Source organism: Schistocerca cancellata, chromosome 9 (genome assembly GCF_023864275.1).
Source record: "Schistocerca cancellata isolate TAMUIC-IGC-003103 chromosome 9, iqSchCanc2.1, whole genome shotgun sequence".
NCBI classification, from domain to species: Eukaryota; Metazoa; Arthropoda; class Insecta; order Orthoptera; family Acrididae; genus Schistocerca; species Schistocerca cancellata.
This window is the reverse complement of record NC_064634.1, coordinates 255213537-255231790: the sequence shown is the minus strand read 5'-3', so window position 1 is coordinate 255231790 and position 18254 is coordinate 255213537. Positions and strand designations below refer to the sequence as shown.

The 18254-nt window shown below is 41.3% G+C and overlaps 1 protein-coding gene across 1 annotated transcript in view; it reads left to right on the top strand.

Annotated features, from left to right (window-relative positions):
- The window catches only part of LOC126100520 (odorant receptor Or2-like), a 50778-nt gene that overhangs the window by 25502 nt on the left and 7022 nt on the right, over window positions 1-18254 (top strand). The window contains exons 3-4 of the mRNA XM_049911132.1: window positions 712-813; window positions 8138-8293. Of these exons, the coding sequence (XP_049767089.1) occupies window positions 712-813; window positions 8138-8293 (258 nt within the window). The remainder of the gene's footprint in view (window positions 1-711; window positions 814-8137; window positions 8294-18254) is intronic.

The following is an 18254-nucleotide window of genomic DNA, read 5'->3' as shown; positions in this document are numbered from 1 at the left end:
GCTTTAGATGACCAAAGGAGAACTGAAATGAGCTAATAATTGTGTTGCTGCAATCACGTCCGTGGGCTATCGACATCATGATGATATTTTTACTGAAATTTTCACTCTGCAGAGGAGAGTTCGTTGATATTAAACTTCCTGGAAAATTAAAACTGTTTATTGTACCGAGACTCGAATTTGGGACCTTTGTTCAGTCGGTAGAGCAATTTTTCGCTAAAGGCAAAGGTCCCGACTTCGAGTGTCGGTTCGGCACACAGTTTACATCCCCTACAAAGTTTCATATCAGCGCATACACTCAGCTGCAAAGTGAAGATTCTTGAGGCTGTGGCTAGACCATGTCTCCGCCATATCCTTTATTCCAGGTGTGCCGGTCTTGCAAGTTTCATAGGAGAGCGTATGTAAAGCTTCGAAGGAAGGAGATCAGGTACTGGCGGATGTACAGCAATGAGGTAGCTCTGTCAGCAGAGAGAAAGGTCCAAATTTCGGGTCTCAGTCACGCATACAGTTTTAATCTGTCAGGAAGTTCGACACTATCTTATTTCTGGGTTTCGTAGCCGTCACGTTTTTGTTCTGAGATTATTACACTCGCTGAGAGAAATTAATCAAGATGTTCTTGGATATTTATTGCTTTTCAATAGAAGTTTTTGAAATATTTTAAAAATATTTACTATATTTTTCTTTCTAGTTTCTGACAACTTACTTCCATTCCAGAGTAAGGACCTTTCTGCAGCGTTCAGCTCGATGTCGTTTCTCCCCATTCCAGGAGGCCAGGTCTACCTCTACTGCTGGGCAGCTCACACAGTGACAGAACAGGTGAGAACACGAGTAGAACTGCTTAGTTATTGACAATGCGCCCCACTGCTTATACTTCGCATGGTTTTCAAGTTATCACCGCCTTCACAGCTTCTATAGGAAGAGTATCGACTATCCTCTCACAGTGTGTGGTAAAATACGCAACTAGTCGCTTTTTCATTTGATCTGTTTATTGTACTATTAACATGTTTTCGTGGCACTGCAGACTCATTTGATGGAGGTGTTACAGGAACATTATATTCCGCAGCAACTGCAGCTATATGCCAGGTTAGTGGTGATTCCTTTGCCTGGTGGTATGCGTAACAACTTCTTTCGGATAATGTACATTTTTCCAGGTTACACGCATACACATATGAAGAGTATTGCTGTGTGCGTGTTGTGTGTGTAAGCTGGCAAAACGTCGATTATCGTGAGAGTGCCACTCCTTTTGAAAATCAATCTGATAGGTCACATGGGATTATCAACCAACGTTGGTGTGAAAAACTTAAGGAAGAAAGTCACTTTCGCACGATCTGATACTTGAACGTAACATAACACGATGAAATTACACCAGCCATCGAAAAAATTGCTACAGCACGGCAATGAAGGTTACTGACAGAGATGACACTTTTATTCAAAGACAGTAACTACACAAAAGTCAGCGCGATTAACTATGGTCCCTTGGACATTACTAAAGGAGGAGCACGGTTCATAACAGTGAGTGATCACCACAGAAGGCAATGCATGCTCCGTAATGTGCTCCCATGCTAGCCATGAAGTTGGCGAGGAGTTCTTGTGGTGCAGGATTTCATTACTCCTCCAGTGATGTTCACAACTGGTGAACAGTGGTAAGTCCATGTGGATCTACTGCAGTACGTGTCCCCAATGCATCGCACATGTGTTCAAAAAATGGCTGTGAACACTATGGGACTTAACTTCTTAGGTCATCAGTCCCCTAGAACTTAGAACTACTTAAACCTAACTAACCTAAGGACATCACATTCGAACCTGCGACCTTAGCAGTCCCGCGGTTCCGGACTGAAACGCCTAGAACCGCTCGGCCACCGCAGCCGACGCACATGTGTTCGATGGATTTAAGTCGCGGGAATGGGCAGGCTAGTCCACCTACGGTGGTCGATTCGTTTGTGCATTGTCATCCATAAAAAATGAAGTTAGGGCCGATGCACACCTGAAAAGATATGCATAGGTATGGAGTAAAGTGTTATAATAACGTTGACCAGTGAGTATACCGTGTCCAAAGATTTTGAGGTCAGTACGTTCATTTAACCTTATGCTTCCCCACAACTCCATACCTACACCACCTAACCGATCACGTTCGACAATGCTGGATGTATTCTCTTATGGCTAGAGGTGGGTGCAGCTAATGCACCCCAGAAAACACACTCTATTAAGAACCATGTCCCACTTACTGTATTGTCCAGGAAACATTATGAAACACAGTGAGTTCAGTGTAATTATTGTTTTTGTATAAAAGTGTCATTTCGGTTCGTCTCATTGCGTACTTCTTTTAGTAATTTTCTGTACTGTACTGTACTGTACTGTACTAAACAATACTACAACAGTTCTCTCCACCTGTGGTCCAAGTTTCATCGATCTAGTCATGCAACATGTGAAAGTTACTTTCGTCCTTACGTTTTGCCCACCAGTGTACTTTTAACCTGAAATGTACCCTCAGATACTGAGCGTGATCCACTAATGATGTAATATCACTGTTACGACCAGAAGAAAACGGGGGATGGATCAGCTGGAAGTAACAAAGCCGAAATATGGTTAGAGCTTTGACTGCAAAGACTGTGCTAATACAATGCTTCAGAGACAGAAAACGCCGCATTAATACACTGCTTTAGAAGTAATACAAGCTATTATGGTGTTTGCAACATTAGCCAACAAGGCTTTGTTATACTGGTACTGAGGCAGTACTGAAAGGAAACAGAGTCTATAACATAACTATATTTCCTGAGGCCATGCTACACAACTATATGTTTTAGTGATAATGGACTCCTCCTGGGGAAAATATTCCAGAGATAAAAATGTTTCCCATTTGCATCTCTGGGAAGAGGTTACTCAGGAGAATACTGACATTAAAAGAAGTGATAACACTCTATTCGTCTTAAGCGTACTATATTCAAATAATAATACACACCCAAACATCCAGTACAATGTCGAGACAGAGAAAGAAAGAATGCCATCAATTTTAGATATTTTAATACAACGAAAAGTCGGCTTGATCCCCCCGGCCATTCAAGTACCGCTAGTCCACGCACATTGAAGGAAATGTGAAAGTTATTTTCGGGCATAGAGGCTACGTTTGTGAACCGTGACTGCGTGGGATAATTATTTATTTGTAATTTCTGCTACCAGTCACTTTTATTTATGTTTAGTCTAGCGTAATACAACGCGTTTTGAACATCTCCTGTTCATCATCAGGTATTTATACATACATAAAGAGAAATATTACTTAAAATAAATTTTATTCAGCTAAATTAACCTTGAACTTTATGTCCATTGTTTTATCGTTCGTTACTGTTGTGGCTGGTGTGGCATTTAGGGGGAGGGGGGGACAGATGGGCAGTGTATGGCCAGAAACCGATGTTAGTGATGTCTTCTGCTGGTTGTTTTTCTTCTTGTTTGTTATGTATCGCAGCAACATCGATTTCTGGCCATCCACTGCGCCCCTCCCCCCTCAAATGCCATCCCACTACAGAAACGAACAATGGACAAAAAGATCTACGTTCATTTAGTTTAAGACAGTTTATTTTTACGTAAAATTTCTCTGTATGTATGTATGTATAAACGCCTGATGATGAACAGGACATGTTCGAAACGTATCGTATTATGTTAGATGACACATGGAACAAATAAAATTGACTGGTAGCAGAAATTACAAATAAATAATTAAAACGTGAAAATGTCGAACATTCACGAGGTGAGCCGCCGATCGTATTTCTTTTTTTCTTCGATGCTACATCTAGCAAAATAGGCAGAGTCTGTGGAAAACGAGATATGAGATCCATTTTCCGACCTTCTAAGAGGACAAAAGAGATGCTGCGCCCTGTTAAGAACAGTCTCGTCCTCACGACCCCTGGGATCTATAGCACCTCTTGTGAGTATGGAAGCAATTACATTCGGTCAGTCCGTGGTACCATTTCCAACTGCTGTGGAGAACATCAATGGCACATTAAAAATCGAGAAATGTGTGAATCTGAAGTTGCTGAGAACAGACTCACTAACTCAAAATGTTGTTTGACGAATGGAAAGCTTTGTCCAAAGCTCCTATAAACTGGGATTCTGTAATTAGGCTGCAGAAAATGTCTGAGAAGAACTTCAGCCACAAGAGCGGATAAAATCTTTGTGGTGCATGAAAACGAGCTCAGTACAGGGAAGAGGCGGAAATATTATACGCAATGTTTACGCTATTACGGGAGCGGTGGCGCCACCATCGCAGGCGTTGACACCATCTGCTGCAGCACTACTAATTACCGACCAATCTCAAGCTGTCTATGGGCTACACAAGGCCACCACAGCATCAGTTTATACAGTCAGTTGACTACTGACGGAGACGATGGAGGTGACTGTCGTAAGCTCCAAGTAGCACGACAGGAAATCCCAGAATGTTTTACGCAACATTGCTGACACGAAACACTTCATTTTCAGAGGCCGGAAAAGTTCGTAACTACAGGTCACCGAGATCACGCCGCTACATAGAAAACTTCCTAGAGTGATGTCAAACCAATAGCGAAGGTTTTACCCCTTTAAACATGAAGAAGGACCTCTGCACAGTAGTAATTAGGGGGTATATCATTCTGCACCGCTTTGTTCATATGAGAGGTGTATTCAAGTTGAGTGAAACTGTAATGTGTGTAATTCTCTTTAATCTATGATATAATAACTTTACTATTATGTTGAATGACGTCTGAACTGTGGAATTGGTACAGAACTCCAGTTGTCGTGTTGCGTATTGCGACTGCAAGAGGTGTGCTTAATCTGTGTTACTGTTAGAAAAACTTTACACGGATTGATTGGGCAATGCAACTCCCAATACCAATAACGAAATACAGTCCCTGCAAAATACATTCCGCCCCTTAAGCACTGAATCACCTGACCCTGTTCAAAACTGATAACTTTGGTCCTTGTGCACATACCAAATAAATTAAATTGTCTTACCTCTAAAGCAGCAACGGAGTAACGTGATATAGTTTGTACTCTCATAAAAAATATGAATGCTAGCTACAGGCTCAACGGTGTGCAATGCCTGTCATAATAGTTGAAACACGCTTGAAATTTTTTTGGCTGTAAACGAGAACATATAAGAAAATTCAGTTTCTTTTAAAAAAAATATATGATCTGGACTGGGAGGCGGTACTGATTATGGTTAATTACTAGCACTCAGATTTTTAGCAAAATTATATTGCTGGTTATGTTTTGCTTTTCAAAAACATCTGACAATTGAAGCTACATTACTCACAACTGATTCCCAACCAATGAGCAAGTATTATCTAATTTCATTAATCCAACTTAAATGTAAAGCATCAAGTTACATAGCCCTGTTAACAAATCTTAAAAGCATTACAAAAATGAAATATCTAATCAGTCTTTATCTCAAAATAGTTTACATACACTCTGGGGCTACCCAACAATTATAAATCAGCCAAATCATCTACACTAACACACTGGCAAAAACACGAATCATAATTATTTAAATCTTTACCGTATTTGACTGAAGACTTTAGTTTCCAGGTTCAACAATATTGACATACATACATTAATCTACCTCTTGGTTGCTTCACACAGCACACCACACAAACTGCCTACTCCATCGTCTTTCCCTCACAGACAGCGGTCTCTTAAAATGGTTCAAATGGCTCTGAGCACTATGGGACTTAACATCTGTGGTCATCAGTCCCCTAGAACTTAGAACTACTTGAACCTAACTAACCTAAGGACATCACACAACACCCAGTCATCGCGGTCTCTTACTCCAATACAAGCAGTACAGTAGATATCTCCCTGTGATAACAGCTGAGTATTCAAATGAACATATAAAACAAATCATTTGTAGGAAAGATGTCCGAGGTATCTTCATAAAGTAACAGGAATTCTGCATTTTCGTGCGTTGTGTTAGACCGATTCGCGAGATTTTATAGTTGTTGTTGTTAAACATGACAGAAAGGTATCAATATCGTTAGTCTTATCGTAGATCTGTCTGTTCTCAGCTGTCGGAGACGTTATATTGTGGCAGTATCGGCGATTATATATTTAGTATAAAAGTATATTCGAGAATTTGTATTATTTTTGTTGTAAGAGCGGAATACAGCAAGCAATTTTTCAGAAACGTCGAATATTACTTTGCTGAATCTGCTATGAGTTAAATAAGCTTTCCGAAGGACCGCTGTATAATCGATAGAGGAAAGCGTGAAAAAAGTGAGAGAAATTATTATGGATGATCGTGAAGTCCCTGACGATGTTATCATACAAACCGACTCATGTCAGACAATTTTTTTCTGATGTGCGACATGAAAATACGTTCCAAAATTGCTGAATTCCGAAGACAAATAATGACGTATGCAAGGAGTAACTGTGCAGAACCACTGAAACGAGGAAAGCAGGAGTCTACGGATACAACACTCAGGCTTCCATGTGGAAGCATTAAGAGCGGAAAGCATAAAAATGCGATCAGAAGTTTAGGTTATCCTCACTGCATTCTTCAGTTTTAACGACATGGTGCACCATGAGTTCGTCCTACAAAGCACAATGATCAATGAGTACTTCTTACAAGTCCAATTCATTTTGCGTGAAGCAATCCGAAAATATGCCCGGATTCATAGAGAAACAATTCATGGCTTTTGCACCACTATAATGCAGCTGTTACACTTAGTTGCTCGTTGACGAGCAGAAGCAATACTGAAATGGTGCCCTAGCCTTCATATGCGCTATACTTGGCCCCATGGGATGATTCTCTGTTTATATAAATAAGTGCCGTCGGCTTAGAAGCATAGGTGAGAGTAAAAATGGATCGCTGAGACAGCTAATAACTATGGAAATGATCGAGATACAGAAGAGTTTGGGGCATTGGAAAAAGCGCTGGTGTAACAGTATATCTAATTGGGGCCATTTTCAAGACGGTAATATTGTTGCAGAAAAAACAGAGTAGTGCAGTCACCCTAGTGTAGTGGTTATGATACTACATTATTGCATGGAGGGTCGTTACTTCAAAACTCACCTGAATTTCAATCTTCGGTTAGAGTACGTTCTAGAAGTATCCACAAATGGCAAGAATCATTATACAGGAATGTTCTGCAGCTGTATATATACCGTATGTGTTCTGGCCGGAGGCAGTTCGCTCCGCGCTCTTGTATGTGTAAGTGCTGAATAGACCTTCATTAGGTGAAGTTAGTGTTCGTTCTTCATCTGCTTACACCTTCCTCTACGCTACATTATTAGAGAAGTATAAATAAAGTTCTTCCCAAAATTAACATTTCCCTACCTATTGTAAACGCCTCGTAATTTAGTTTACTGCGGTCATTTCTTTAGATCTCAAGAGAACATAGTCGCGGCGGTAATATGCAAATTAGATCTCTTTTTAGCAAACTTTTTGCCACGAAATTAAGTAGTTAAGTTAGGGAGAATAACAGAAATTGCATGGTACTTGTAAGTAATTAATTTTACTCAGTCGCATCTTTTTTTTTTTTTAATTCCTCACATTACCACGTTCAGCCTTGCAGTGGTAACTTCGTTACGTACGACATTAATAGAAAAGCGTTAGGAATCTTCTAGCCACGAAAATACCGGTTGACGAACCCTGAAGGTGATTCTTTTGAAGATAATCTACTTTAGAGCAAAAGTCAGTTAAATTTGACAAATATTAGTAGAATATTTTCCCTTACTCAAAATGGTTGAAATGGCTCTGAGCACTATGGGACTTAACATCTGAGGTCATCAGTCCTCTTGACTTAGAACTACTTATACCTACCTAACCTAAGGACATCACACACATCCATGCCCGAGGTAGGATTCGAAACTGCAATCGTAGCAGTCGCGCGGTTCCGGACTGAGGCGCCTAGAACCGCTCGGCCACAAAGGCCGGATTCCCTTGCTCAGTGACACAGTATTTAACCTAGAGTTTAATGTAATTTCCTTCCATGTCAGCTGCTATCGACAAGAACGTTATAAAAAAAAGTCGAAGTGACGATTACTAAAACTTTCCTTACGCGTTAATATGTTTTTATAATTTTTTGTTACTCCGCAGAGTTAATTGTTTTGTTATTTACAATATGGTTGTTGTCTACAGCTAATTTGAATATAGATCTGTAACGTGTGTCCACAGGCGCAGAAGATATCAGCAGCGGCGTACGGTTGTTCCTGGGTGGAGGCGAGTGAGCGTTTCAAGCACGCCTTGAGAATCCTCATCAGCCGCGCGCAGAAGCCGCTGGTGCTCACGGCTGGACACCTCTACCCCATAGACAAGCCAGCGTTCCTCTCGGTTAGTGGGAGTAACCAGACAGTTAACTGTAATAAGAAAAAACACTGTGTAGCCGGATAGGTTCGAATTTTAACCCAAACATCCGGACAGTGAAGCAAAATGGTTCAAATGGCTCTCAGCACTATGGGACTTAACATCTGAGGTCATCAGTCCCCTAGACTTAGAACTACTTAAACCTAACTCACCTAAGAACATCACACACATCCATGCCCGAGGCAGGATTCGAACCTGCGACCGTAGCAGCAGCGCAGTTCCGGACTGAAGCGCCTAGAACCGCTCGGCCACAAGGGGCCGCAGTGAATCAAAACGAGATATTTGCCCACCGAAGCAAAATGTAATCATCACCTTGAAACAGTCAGGTGGTGTTAGTGGTGTTAGTTGTCATCATCCATTTATTCACCCTCGAAGGTGATGTATTCTTCCAAACGATATATGACTTACTGGTAAATGCATTCATTTTGGCGGTTCAAGAAATGTTTCGCACCGAAAATCACATCTTTCTCGTTCTAGAAATGCCTCTTAGTGTGAGGAAAGAGGAAAGATACTGATAAAATGTGAAATCATATAGTGAATGAGTAGAAGCACTATCGTGGAGCAAAATCGTCTCTTCTGACGGTGTCTCGCGACACCTCGTCTTCAAAGTTTCTCATAACGTTCTTCTGAAGGTTCCTGTAACTTGCTCCTCTTACGATTGAACCCTTACGAGCATAATAATTCAGCATCACACCATGGCAGTCCCAAAAAACGTCCTGCGTCATCTTACCCGATGGTCGTTGGTTTTCTGCATCTTCCGGAAGTTGATAATCCATTTTCCCATGGCTTTCCTACTCACCTCACAATCATTACAGCTCCAAATTATGTGCAGTCCTAGATATACAAGCCGACCTCCAGCCATTCGCCACAGATACCAAGTCAAAGATAGTTTATTTAAGGTGCCAATAAAACTTGCCACTGCTAAAAATTCCAACTCATGTTATCGGAACGGTTTGGATAATACTATAGGATGCAGACGTTTGAGGTGGAAGTTTGGTTTCCGCTCGAGGCGTGGTAATGCTATAGGATGCAGACGTTTCAGGAGGAAGTTTGGTTTCCGCTCGAGGTGTTACAATGCTCTGTTTCACAGAGGAAGACCGCACTGCAGTTCCTTCTCTAAATCCTCGCACCAACGAAAAAATGGCTGACATTGAAATAAGTGTCCAAGGAATAGAAAAGCAACTGGAATCACTCAACAGAGGAAAGTCCACTGGACCTGACGGGATACCAATTCGATTCTACACAGAGTACGCGAAAGAACTTGCCCCCCTTCTAACAGCCGTGTACCGCAAGTCTCTAGAGGAACAGAAGGTTCCAAATGATTGGAAAAGAGCACAGGTAGTCCCAGTCTTCAAGAAGGGTCGTCGAGCAGATGCGCAAAACTATAGACCTATCTCTCTGACGTCGATCTGTTGTAGAATTTTAGAACATGTCTTTTGCTCGAGTATCATGTCGTTTTTGGAAACTCAGAATCTACTATGTAGGAATCAACATGGATTCCGAAAACAGCGATCGTGTGAAACCCAACTCGCTTTATTTGTTCATGAGACCCAGAAAATATTAGATACAGGCTCCCAGGTAGATGCCATTTTCCTTGACTTCCGGAAGGCGTTCGATACAGTTCCGCACTGTCGCCTGATAAACAAAGTAAGAGCCTACGGAATATCAGACCAGCTGTGTGGCTGGATTGAAGAGTTTTTAGCAAACAGAACACAGCATGTTGTTCTCAATGGAGAGACATCTACAGACGTTAAAGTAACCTCTGGCGTGCCACAGGGGAGTGTTATGGGACCATTGCTTTTCACAATATATATAAATGACCTAGTAGATAGTGTCGGAAGTTCCATGCGGCTTTTCGCGGATGATGCTGTAGTATACAGAGAAGTTGCAGCATTAGAAAATTGTAGCGAAATGCAGGAAGATCTGCAGCGGATAGGCACTTGGTGCAGGGAGTGGCAACTGACCCTTAACATAGACAAATGTAATGTATTGCGAATACATAGAAAGAAGGATCCTTTATTGTATGATTATATGATAGCGGAACAAACACTGGTAGCAGTTACTTCTGTAAAATATCTGGGAGTATGCGTGCGGAACGATTTGAAGTGGAATGATCATATAAAATTAATTGTTGGTAAGGCGGGTACCAGGTTGAGATTCATTGGGAGAGTCCTTAGAAAATGTAGTCCATCAACAAAGGAGGTGGCTTACAAAACACTCGTTCGACCTATACTTGAGTATTGCTCATCAGTGTGGGATCCGTACCAGATCGGGTTGACGGAGGAGATAGAAAAGATCCAAAGAAGAGCGGCGCGTTTCGTCACAGGGTTATTTGGTAACCGTGATAGCGTTACGGAGATGTTTAACAAACTCAAGTGGCAGACCCTGCAAGAGAGGCGCTCTGCATCGCGGTGTAGCTTGCTCGCCAGGTTTCGAGAGGGTGCGTTTCTGGATGAGGTATCGAATATATTGCTTCCCCCTACTTATACCTCCCGAGGAGATCACGAATGTAAAATTAGAGAGATTAGAGCGCGCACAGAGGCTTTCAGACAGTCGTTCTTCCCGCGAACCATACGCGACTGGAACAGGAAAGGGAGATAATGACAGTGGCACGTAAAGTGCCCTCCGCCACACACCGTTGGGTGGCTTGCGGAGTATAAATGTAGATGTAGATGTAGATATGCTCACGCTACAATGATGCCCGTAAGGTAGATCAGCAGTCTCGTTCAGCAAATGGCCACCCTCTGTAATGAGACATAAGTTTACAACGATAGACTATGAGAGACGTTACGTGACATCTGCACGGAACCATACTCCTTCTGAAAGAAAGACAGCGAACAAATATACCGAGAGAAAGAAAGGAAAGTGGTAAATGCCGTGTAATGTATAGGCAAAGTACAAATTTTAAAAAATGTTCAAACGTATGTGAATTCCTAAGGGACCAAACTGCTGAGATCATCGGTCCTTAGACTTACACACTACTTAAATTAACTTATGCTAAGAACAACACACATATTCATGTCCAAGGGAGGACTGGAACCTCCACATGGAGGGGCCGCGCAATCCAGGACGTGGCGCCTCAAACCGCGAGGTCACTCAGCACGGCACATATTTTTAAATCGCATTTCATTTGTCTGCTAAAGGTATCGGTCTAACGGAACGTTAACGATAATATTTACTTCACTATCTAAGCCAAAAGTAAGAGCATAAACATCCAGAAACATTTCTGCAAAATAGCTCGTGGTTGCACCCTGTCATAACTGCACATGCTCAATAGTTTCCTCACCCTACAGTCGCCACTCTCCACCGGCTACCAGCCACGCATCATCGGCCGTCTGACCTTAGATGATGTCCGATCAAGAGACCATGGCGCGGTGCAGTTTCAGCACGTAGTTAGGCACAAAATTGTTTACTATTATTGTTTGATTTTCCCCATAAAATATTTTCAATAAACATCGCGCAGTAACACAGCACACACAGGCTGCTATGACTGTATTTATCAATGGTCACTTTCTTATTTGAAGAGCTAGCTGTTATCTTGCAGCTTCTAGCAGTTGTCTCAGTTGTCTAGCAGCCTCTACCAGTTATCTTACAGTTACATATCCGCTGTTGTATACTTGAAACACATGAACTTTTCTTCGGCGTTGTAAATTACAATGGTAAGTGAAAAGGGTCTCACTTTTGCAACTTACTGTTCGCTTTGGACTCAATACAGCGGTTTACACAGCAGAGGCAGTTCAAAATGTTTGTATCGTATGTGACGTGTGTTATAGGTCACTTAACGCGAGAAAACATCTTTTGTTTCAATAAAGCTTGTTCTCCACTGAACGATTTTCCAAACTCAGAAAGTCTCGATAACTGACGTATTTAATGACGTGATACTACTTAAACTTCGTGTAGCATTTGACATTCGATAGGCGCGGTTCGGAAGTCGGGTATAGGAGTACTTCATGCTCTAATTCAGAGCAACACAAATCAATTGAATGACTATGGCTGCATTTTTATTTGAACATCATCGATTCACATATTGAAGATTCTTTTGTAGTGTAGTTCCTTGCGATGAATACTGCTCACATCATGAAAAGAAATTAATGACTGAGCCCAAACAAAAGATATACAGGGTGAGTCACCTAACGTTGACACTACCAACGCTCCTATAAACGTTCGGTTAGTTTCGTACCCTGTTCGCCTAAGCGGCAATTTCTCACCATGTTCTGTGTTCAGTAGCGTGAAAGTTGCAAGCGTCGTGCTCTGCTGCTGTCAGCAACACATGAGCTGCTAAATGCAGGAACATCCCTCTCAGAATCCCCAGACCAGGAATTCGCTCCATAATCTGCAGACCAAATGATCTCTTCAGAATCCACAGACTAAGTGTTCTCTTCCGTATCTGGAGTAGACTTTATCTCTCCTCTCTACAAGTCTACGTAATTCGCATCCACCAATGAGAAACGTTCTACAAAATTCTGGCTAATGATACTATTGTCAAGAAAATATCGAACTCCGAACTAGAACAAGATTTACAACATTAAACAATCTTTAATTTTCACTTACGTTGTTCTTAAACAAATATGTATTACACTCCCACTTTCTAATTAAATTTTTCACTACAGTACCCACATCGGAATTTCTTGAAAACTGGTGTCCTCTTTCTTTTCTATTTTTTAAGATTAACCAATGAGGAGTCCCCTTACAACTTTTTAGACCAAATAGTTTTGATCCTGCGTAAAGTGGACCCAAAAAGTCCTCCTAATGCTTCACAAAGACAGAAAACAATTCCTGAACAAAATTTAGTTGCGTCGCTTCTCACTGACTGCAGATATCTGTATCTGTGTCTGCCTCCCACGGCACTCTAGGATGGCAACGTCTCAGCGAAAGACAGCGGGCTTTAAAAATGTATTTTGGCCAGATGCCACAGCTTGTAAAAAGTAAGACTCTGCACGAGTGCAAGTGCTCGTCATGGCACGTTGTATGACTTGTTTGAACGTAGGACTGGCGTCCACACTACACAGGGTGCATTATGTGAAAAACTGCTGGAATGCAACTCGCAGGTGCCCTGGCCATATATTGCTTTCGCTATAATAGAAACTCCGAAGAGGGCCAAAAAGGACACTGAGTCAGTGCCCAGAGCATCTCTGCCTAGCCTGCCTCGTCATGGACCCAGTTACGTCACAGAAAATGTCGCATACAAAATGGCCACCAGGAAAGAGAAAGAGTTAATATCTACTTAGAGAGCTTAATTCTGGCAGCCCCTAAAGTAATTTTTATTTGTCTTAAATATATATTAATTTGATAGGTAATGTAGCTCAGGTTTTAATCAACCTAAATATATTATGACTGAAAGATGAGATTTTTCAGCAGAGCAACAGAGTGATGCAGATAACAGGATAAGGGAGACGACCAACAAATCTACCATAAACGCGGGCTACTTGAGCCCAGATTCCGAAACTTCTGACATTTTATTTAAGAATGGACACAACAGATTTTTTTCACCGACATACTCACGTAGCATTATTGAACTATCGTTTATTATGGATACTTTAACGTGAAGTATGAATTTTTTGTGAGGTAGTAAATTTTTTTTCTATTTTATCTGGGCTCAAGTTAACCTTACAGTTGGGTTACTTGAATCCAGAATGTAATTCCCATAGACACTACCATTTGAAGGCAGTTTGGGTCCAAGTAGGTTGATGGTTATTTGAATAACATACATTCTGAACATCCAGTGAAATTCCAAAAGTTTATTTAAGGACAAATATTAATTTTGACCATTAATTTTGAACAGCACTTTTTAGATATGTACAAACAATAGAATGTAGGGATATAACAATGTTTAGAGTCCAGTTAAGGAAAACAAACCTTTTTTTACTAATTTTGGGGTTTCTATTGTCATTACAACATCTTCAGATTTATACAGCAAGACATCCTTATTTTTGGGCCACCTCCGGGCTTTTAGTGTAGGCTCCATGCAGTCGACTCTAACACCTTCTGCTTCTATAGCGAGGATGACTCCTGGGTATTTCTTCTTGTACCAGAAAAAACTTGCCTATTTTTAGGTCATCTTTCGTTACAGGTGCCGGTGATGTTGATAATTTGCCTTTGGTTTGGCAAGAAGTCATAGACAAGTGTCCTACATGTTCTTCATCACTATTATGGACGCTGATGTCGCTGTCACCTCGTGATATGAAACTGAATGCGTCATCTTCTTCTGACGTGGAGTCTTCCAATTTTTGTTTTCTTTTCATATGGTGGTCTTGCTTGTTTTTGAAGATGCTTTCATTTTTGGACTTTCTTCCTGGTGTTGGGTGTTTTTCACGGAGGCAGTGATATTACTGGTAGAGCAGAAATCAGACACACTTGCACTCTGTCCTGATGGCACTTGGAGATTTTTTCCTCTTAGTAGAGCGAGGTGTAACAAACTCGCCCCTTTTCTCTTGAAGTCGTTGAAGAAATGCATCCCCAATCATAGACAAGTCTACATTTGCCTTCGATTTGTCTTGATTTGGCAAATGGTGGATGACCTGATTTTCATCTGGAGGCAACAATCCATCTTTCGTGAAACCTGCCTTTAGGTTGCTTTTCATGTTAGGACCAATTTCTTCTAAAACAGTTCGGAACAGCATTGGGAACTGATTATTTGGAAGCACACCGATTCTTTTACCTGCATCCTATTGCTCCCAACGGTCAAGAACATCCTTCCACCTCATTTTGAGAGACCTGAAATATGCCACATCCAGTGGCTGAGTGAGGTGGGAAGAATTAGGTGGAAGACAAACAAAGTGCACATTGTTTTCTTCACAGAGTTGAATCACATTGATGCCGGGGTGTGAAGTAAGATTGTCACCAATTACAACCTTCTCACCTTCCTGTTTCTTAAGAATTGGGAGCAGATGACTGGTAAACCAGTCCTCAAAAATTACTGGATCGATCCACCCATACTTACTGAGGTTATTTCTAGCCCCAGGTAGGCCACCTTCCCTCCTAGTTGACCACAGATTTTCGGCCTTATATATGATATAAGGTGGAATGGACTGTCTGGCTGCATTGCCAGAGCACATTACACTTATGCTGGATTCTGTTGTGATCATAATCCGCTCGGGGTATTTAGTACCCCTTCGGCAAAGTCCTTTTTTCCTGCCCATATCATCACTCATATTGGTTTCGTCATACTTGTAGACATTTTAGGGGGGGGGGGTGTCCTTGAGCAGTTTTCTCACGTTTGAATGTATTCAGTGATGATCTTTTTCATCGACAGCCGCTCTTGTTCTTTTTATGTTCGCTGCAAATCGAACTGAAAGACTGGGATGCCTATGTAGGCAAGTTATTCTTAAAACAACCAATGGTACGTCCCAGCCGACCTAGATAAGCCTTTATGACAAATCTAAAATCAAGTTCGTCGCAAGGAAACCCAAAGTCACACAGCATGTGGAGGTGGGTAGCAAACGTAAGCTCCTCTTCATCCGTAAAAACTCTCGGGTACCCCGGTTTCCCTGGATGTTGATATTTTAGTTTCCTCTTGATAGTGGATCTGCAAATATTTTAAATCTCTCTGCTTCTCTCTGTGTCATTCTCCTACTCCTTACTGCTTCCAGGCATTCTTCCAACTTTTCAGGAGTATAGTGATTGCATGTCCGGTTTACAGGTAGTCTTATATATTGCCGGCCGAGGTGGCCGAGCGGTTCTAGGCGCTACAGTCTGGAACCGCGCGACCGCTACGGTCGCAGGTTCGAATTCCGCCTCGGGCATGGGTGTGTGTGATGTCCTTAGGTTAGTTAGGTTTATGTAGTTGTAAGTTCTAGGGGACTGATGACCTCAGATATTAAGTCCCATAGTGCTCAGAGCATTTTTTTCTTATATATTTATAAGGCATTGCGTCAGATAATCCTGAAAGAAAACAACCACAAAATTTGGATTTCCAGTGCGGAACCTTAATTCTTCTGGGCAACTTGAGCCCAAACTTATTAATACAGTGAACAGCAAGAAGTCTGGTTACAGGTTACTTGAGCCCATGGGCTTAAGTAACCCGTATTTGCAGGTCACGTGTACCAGTTGTACTTCACCACGTATGAGTTATTCAGGACATGAACTGCCCTTAGTTGGCTTTGATGATAAACTAAATATGAAATATATGCACTTACCTCCAGTTTTAGGCTATTCCTGATATCTCTACAGATGGAAGTCTGCAGAGTGAAATAAACAACAAACACGTGTCTAGGTAGCATAACCAGTGCTGCTACTAGTGGCGACTTCCGTAACCACCTAGACGCACGCTATGGTCTGCTTAGTTCTGCCATCTACCAGCGAAGCAGTAAACTACCACGTTATACTGATGTTGGGAGTGCGCAGAGAACCAAACAACATTTTCCTGTTTTGGGCTCAAGTTAGCTCGCGTTTACAGTGTATTAAATGCTGCTACTACACGGCGTCTCTCCAATAATTTTACAAAGAAAACAATCCAGGACTTGTTTGGAAAGCCTCCTTCATGCACTTATTTTCCTGATATTATACCCTCAAATATCTACCTATGTTGCTCTTTATCGAAATACTGTCAAGAATATTTTTTCCTAGCTCAAAATGCTCTTCAAACCTGGTATGACAACATCTTTAACCCAGAACCAACAGCTTTCAGCAGGCTTAGTATTGATAAACTACTTGACTGATATCAGATTGGTTTAGATAACGCGAGTGAGTATATTGTTGCTGATTAATTTCACTCTGCCTTTTCTCCTGCGACCAATAAACTAATGGAAAAACACTATTAAAATATGCACTGTGCTAATATAAATGAATTACAACGTAACTGTAAAATGAAAGTCGATGTTAATAAAACATAGAGCAGGTGTGACACTCATGCCTAAAACGATATTTAGTAACGTATTACACACTTTGAACTTCAAAACGGTCTGTTTTTATGTGCTGCCCTCTGTCATATTGAAGCAGTATCGAAATGTGGCACTTTATAAACAAAATTATGTATTAAAAAAATTATGTCAGCAGAAACAGAAAAAGAACAGTGCACATTATGTTTTTACACTATGGTGTGCTGGGAACAGTGGAAAGACGTATGATTCACAAGTCTTCTTCAGATGTCGTCACTGATTTTCTATCTGGCTTCTTGTAGCTCTGTCTGTGAAACTGGAACTAGGAACCAAAGCAGCATTGTGATCCCATTACCACAGACTAGCGAAGAGTTGTAGCATTTGTCTCTCCATTATTGCCCCAGTGGAGGTTATGACAGGTAAATTACAATATAAAAGACAAGATTAGTAGCAATTTCCGATTAGAACGATCTTCCTGGCTGAAAATCTTTAAGTGACAAGCTGAAGTCACCTCTTAAGTAAAAATTACTCACTTTATTCAATGGCAATAACAAAAAAATGGCTCTGAGCACTATGCGACTTAACTTCTGAGGTCATCAGTCGCCTAGAACTTACAACTAATTAAACCTAACTAACCTAAGGACATCACACACATCCATGCCCGAGGCCGGATTCGAACCTGCGACCGTAGCGGTCACGCGGTACCAGGCTGAAGCGCCTTTAACCGCACGGCCACACCGGCCGGCCAATGGCAATAACAAGAATGAATCAATTGAATATAGCACGATAATTCTGTGCCAATCAGAATATAGCTCGATGGTTCACAGTTGCCATACATAAGTTGCATACGACCAAGTTTCAGTTATGATAACAGAATCTTCCGTCGGTTCTTGGTAGAAAAACATTATAATAAATGAAAAGTACTAGTTTGCTTTTGTTCTGCAATATTACTTTTATTGTTAACCGGATTTCGGCTTACAAGGTCATCCTCAGACACATTGTAGAACAAAAGCAAACTGGTACTTTTCATTTATTATAAGTTTCAGTTACATTACGAGCAGAAAGAATTTTTCCACACACAATATGTATTTTGAGTGAACTCGCTCTTGAGG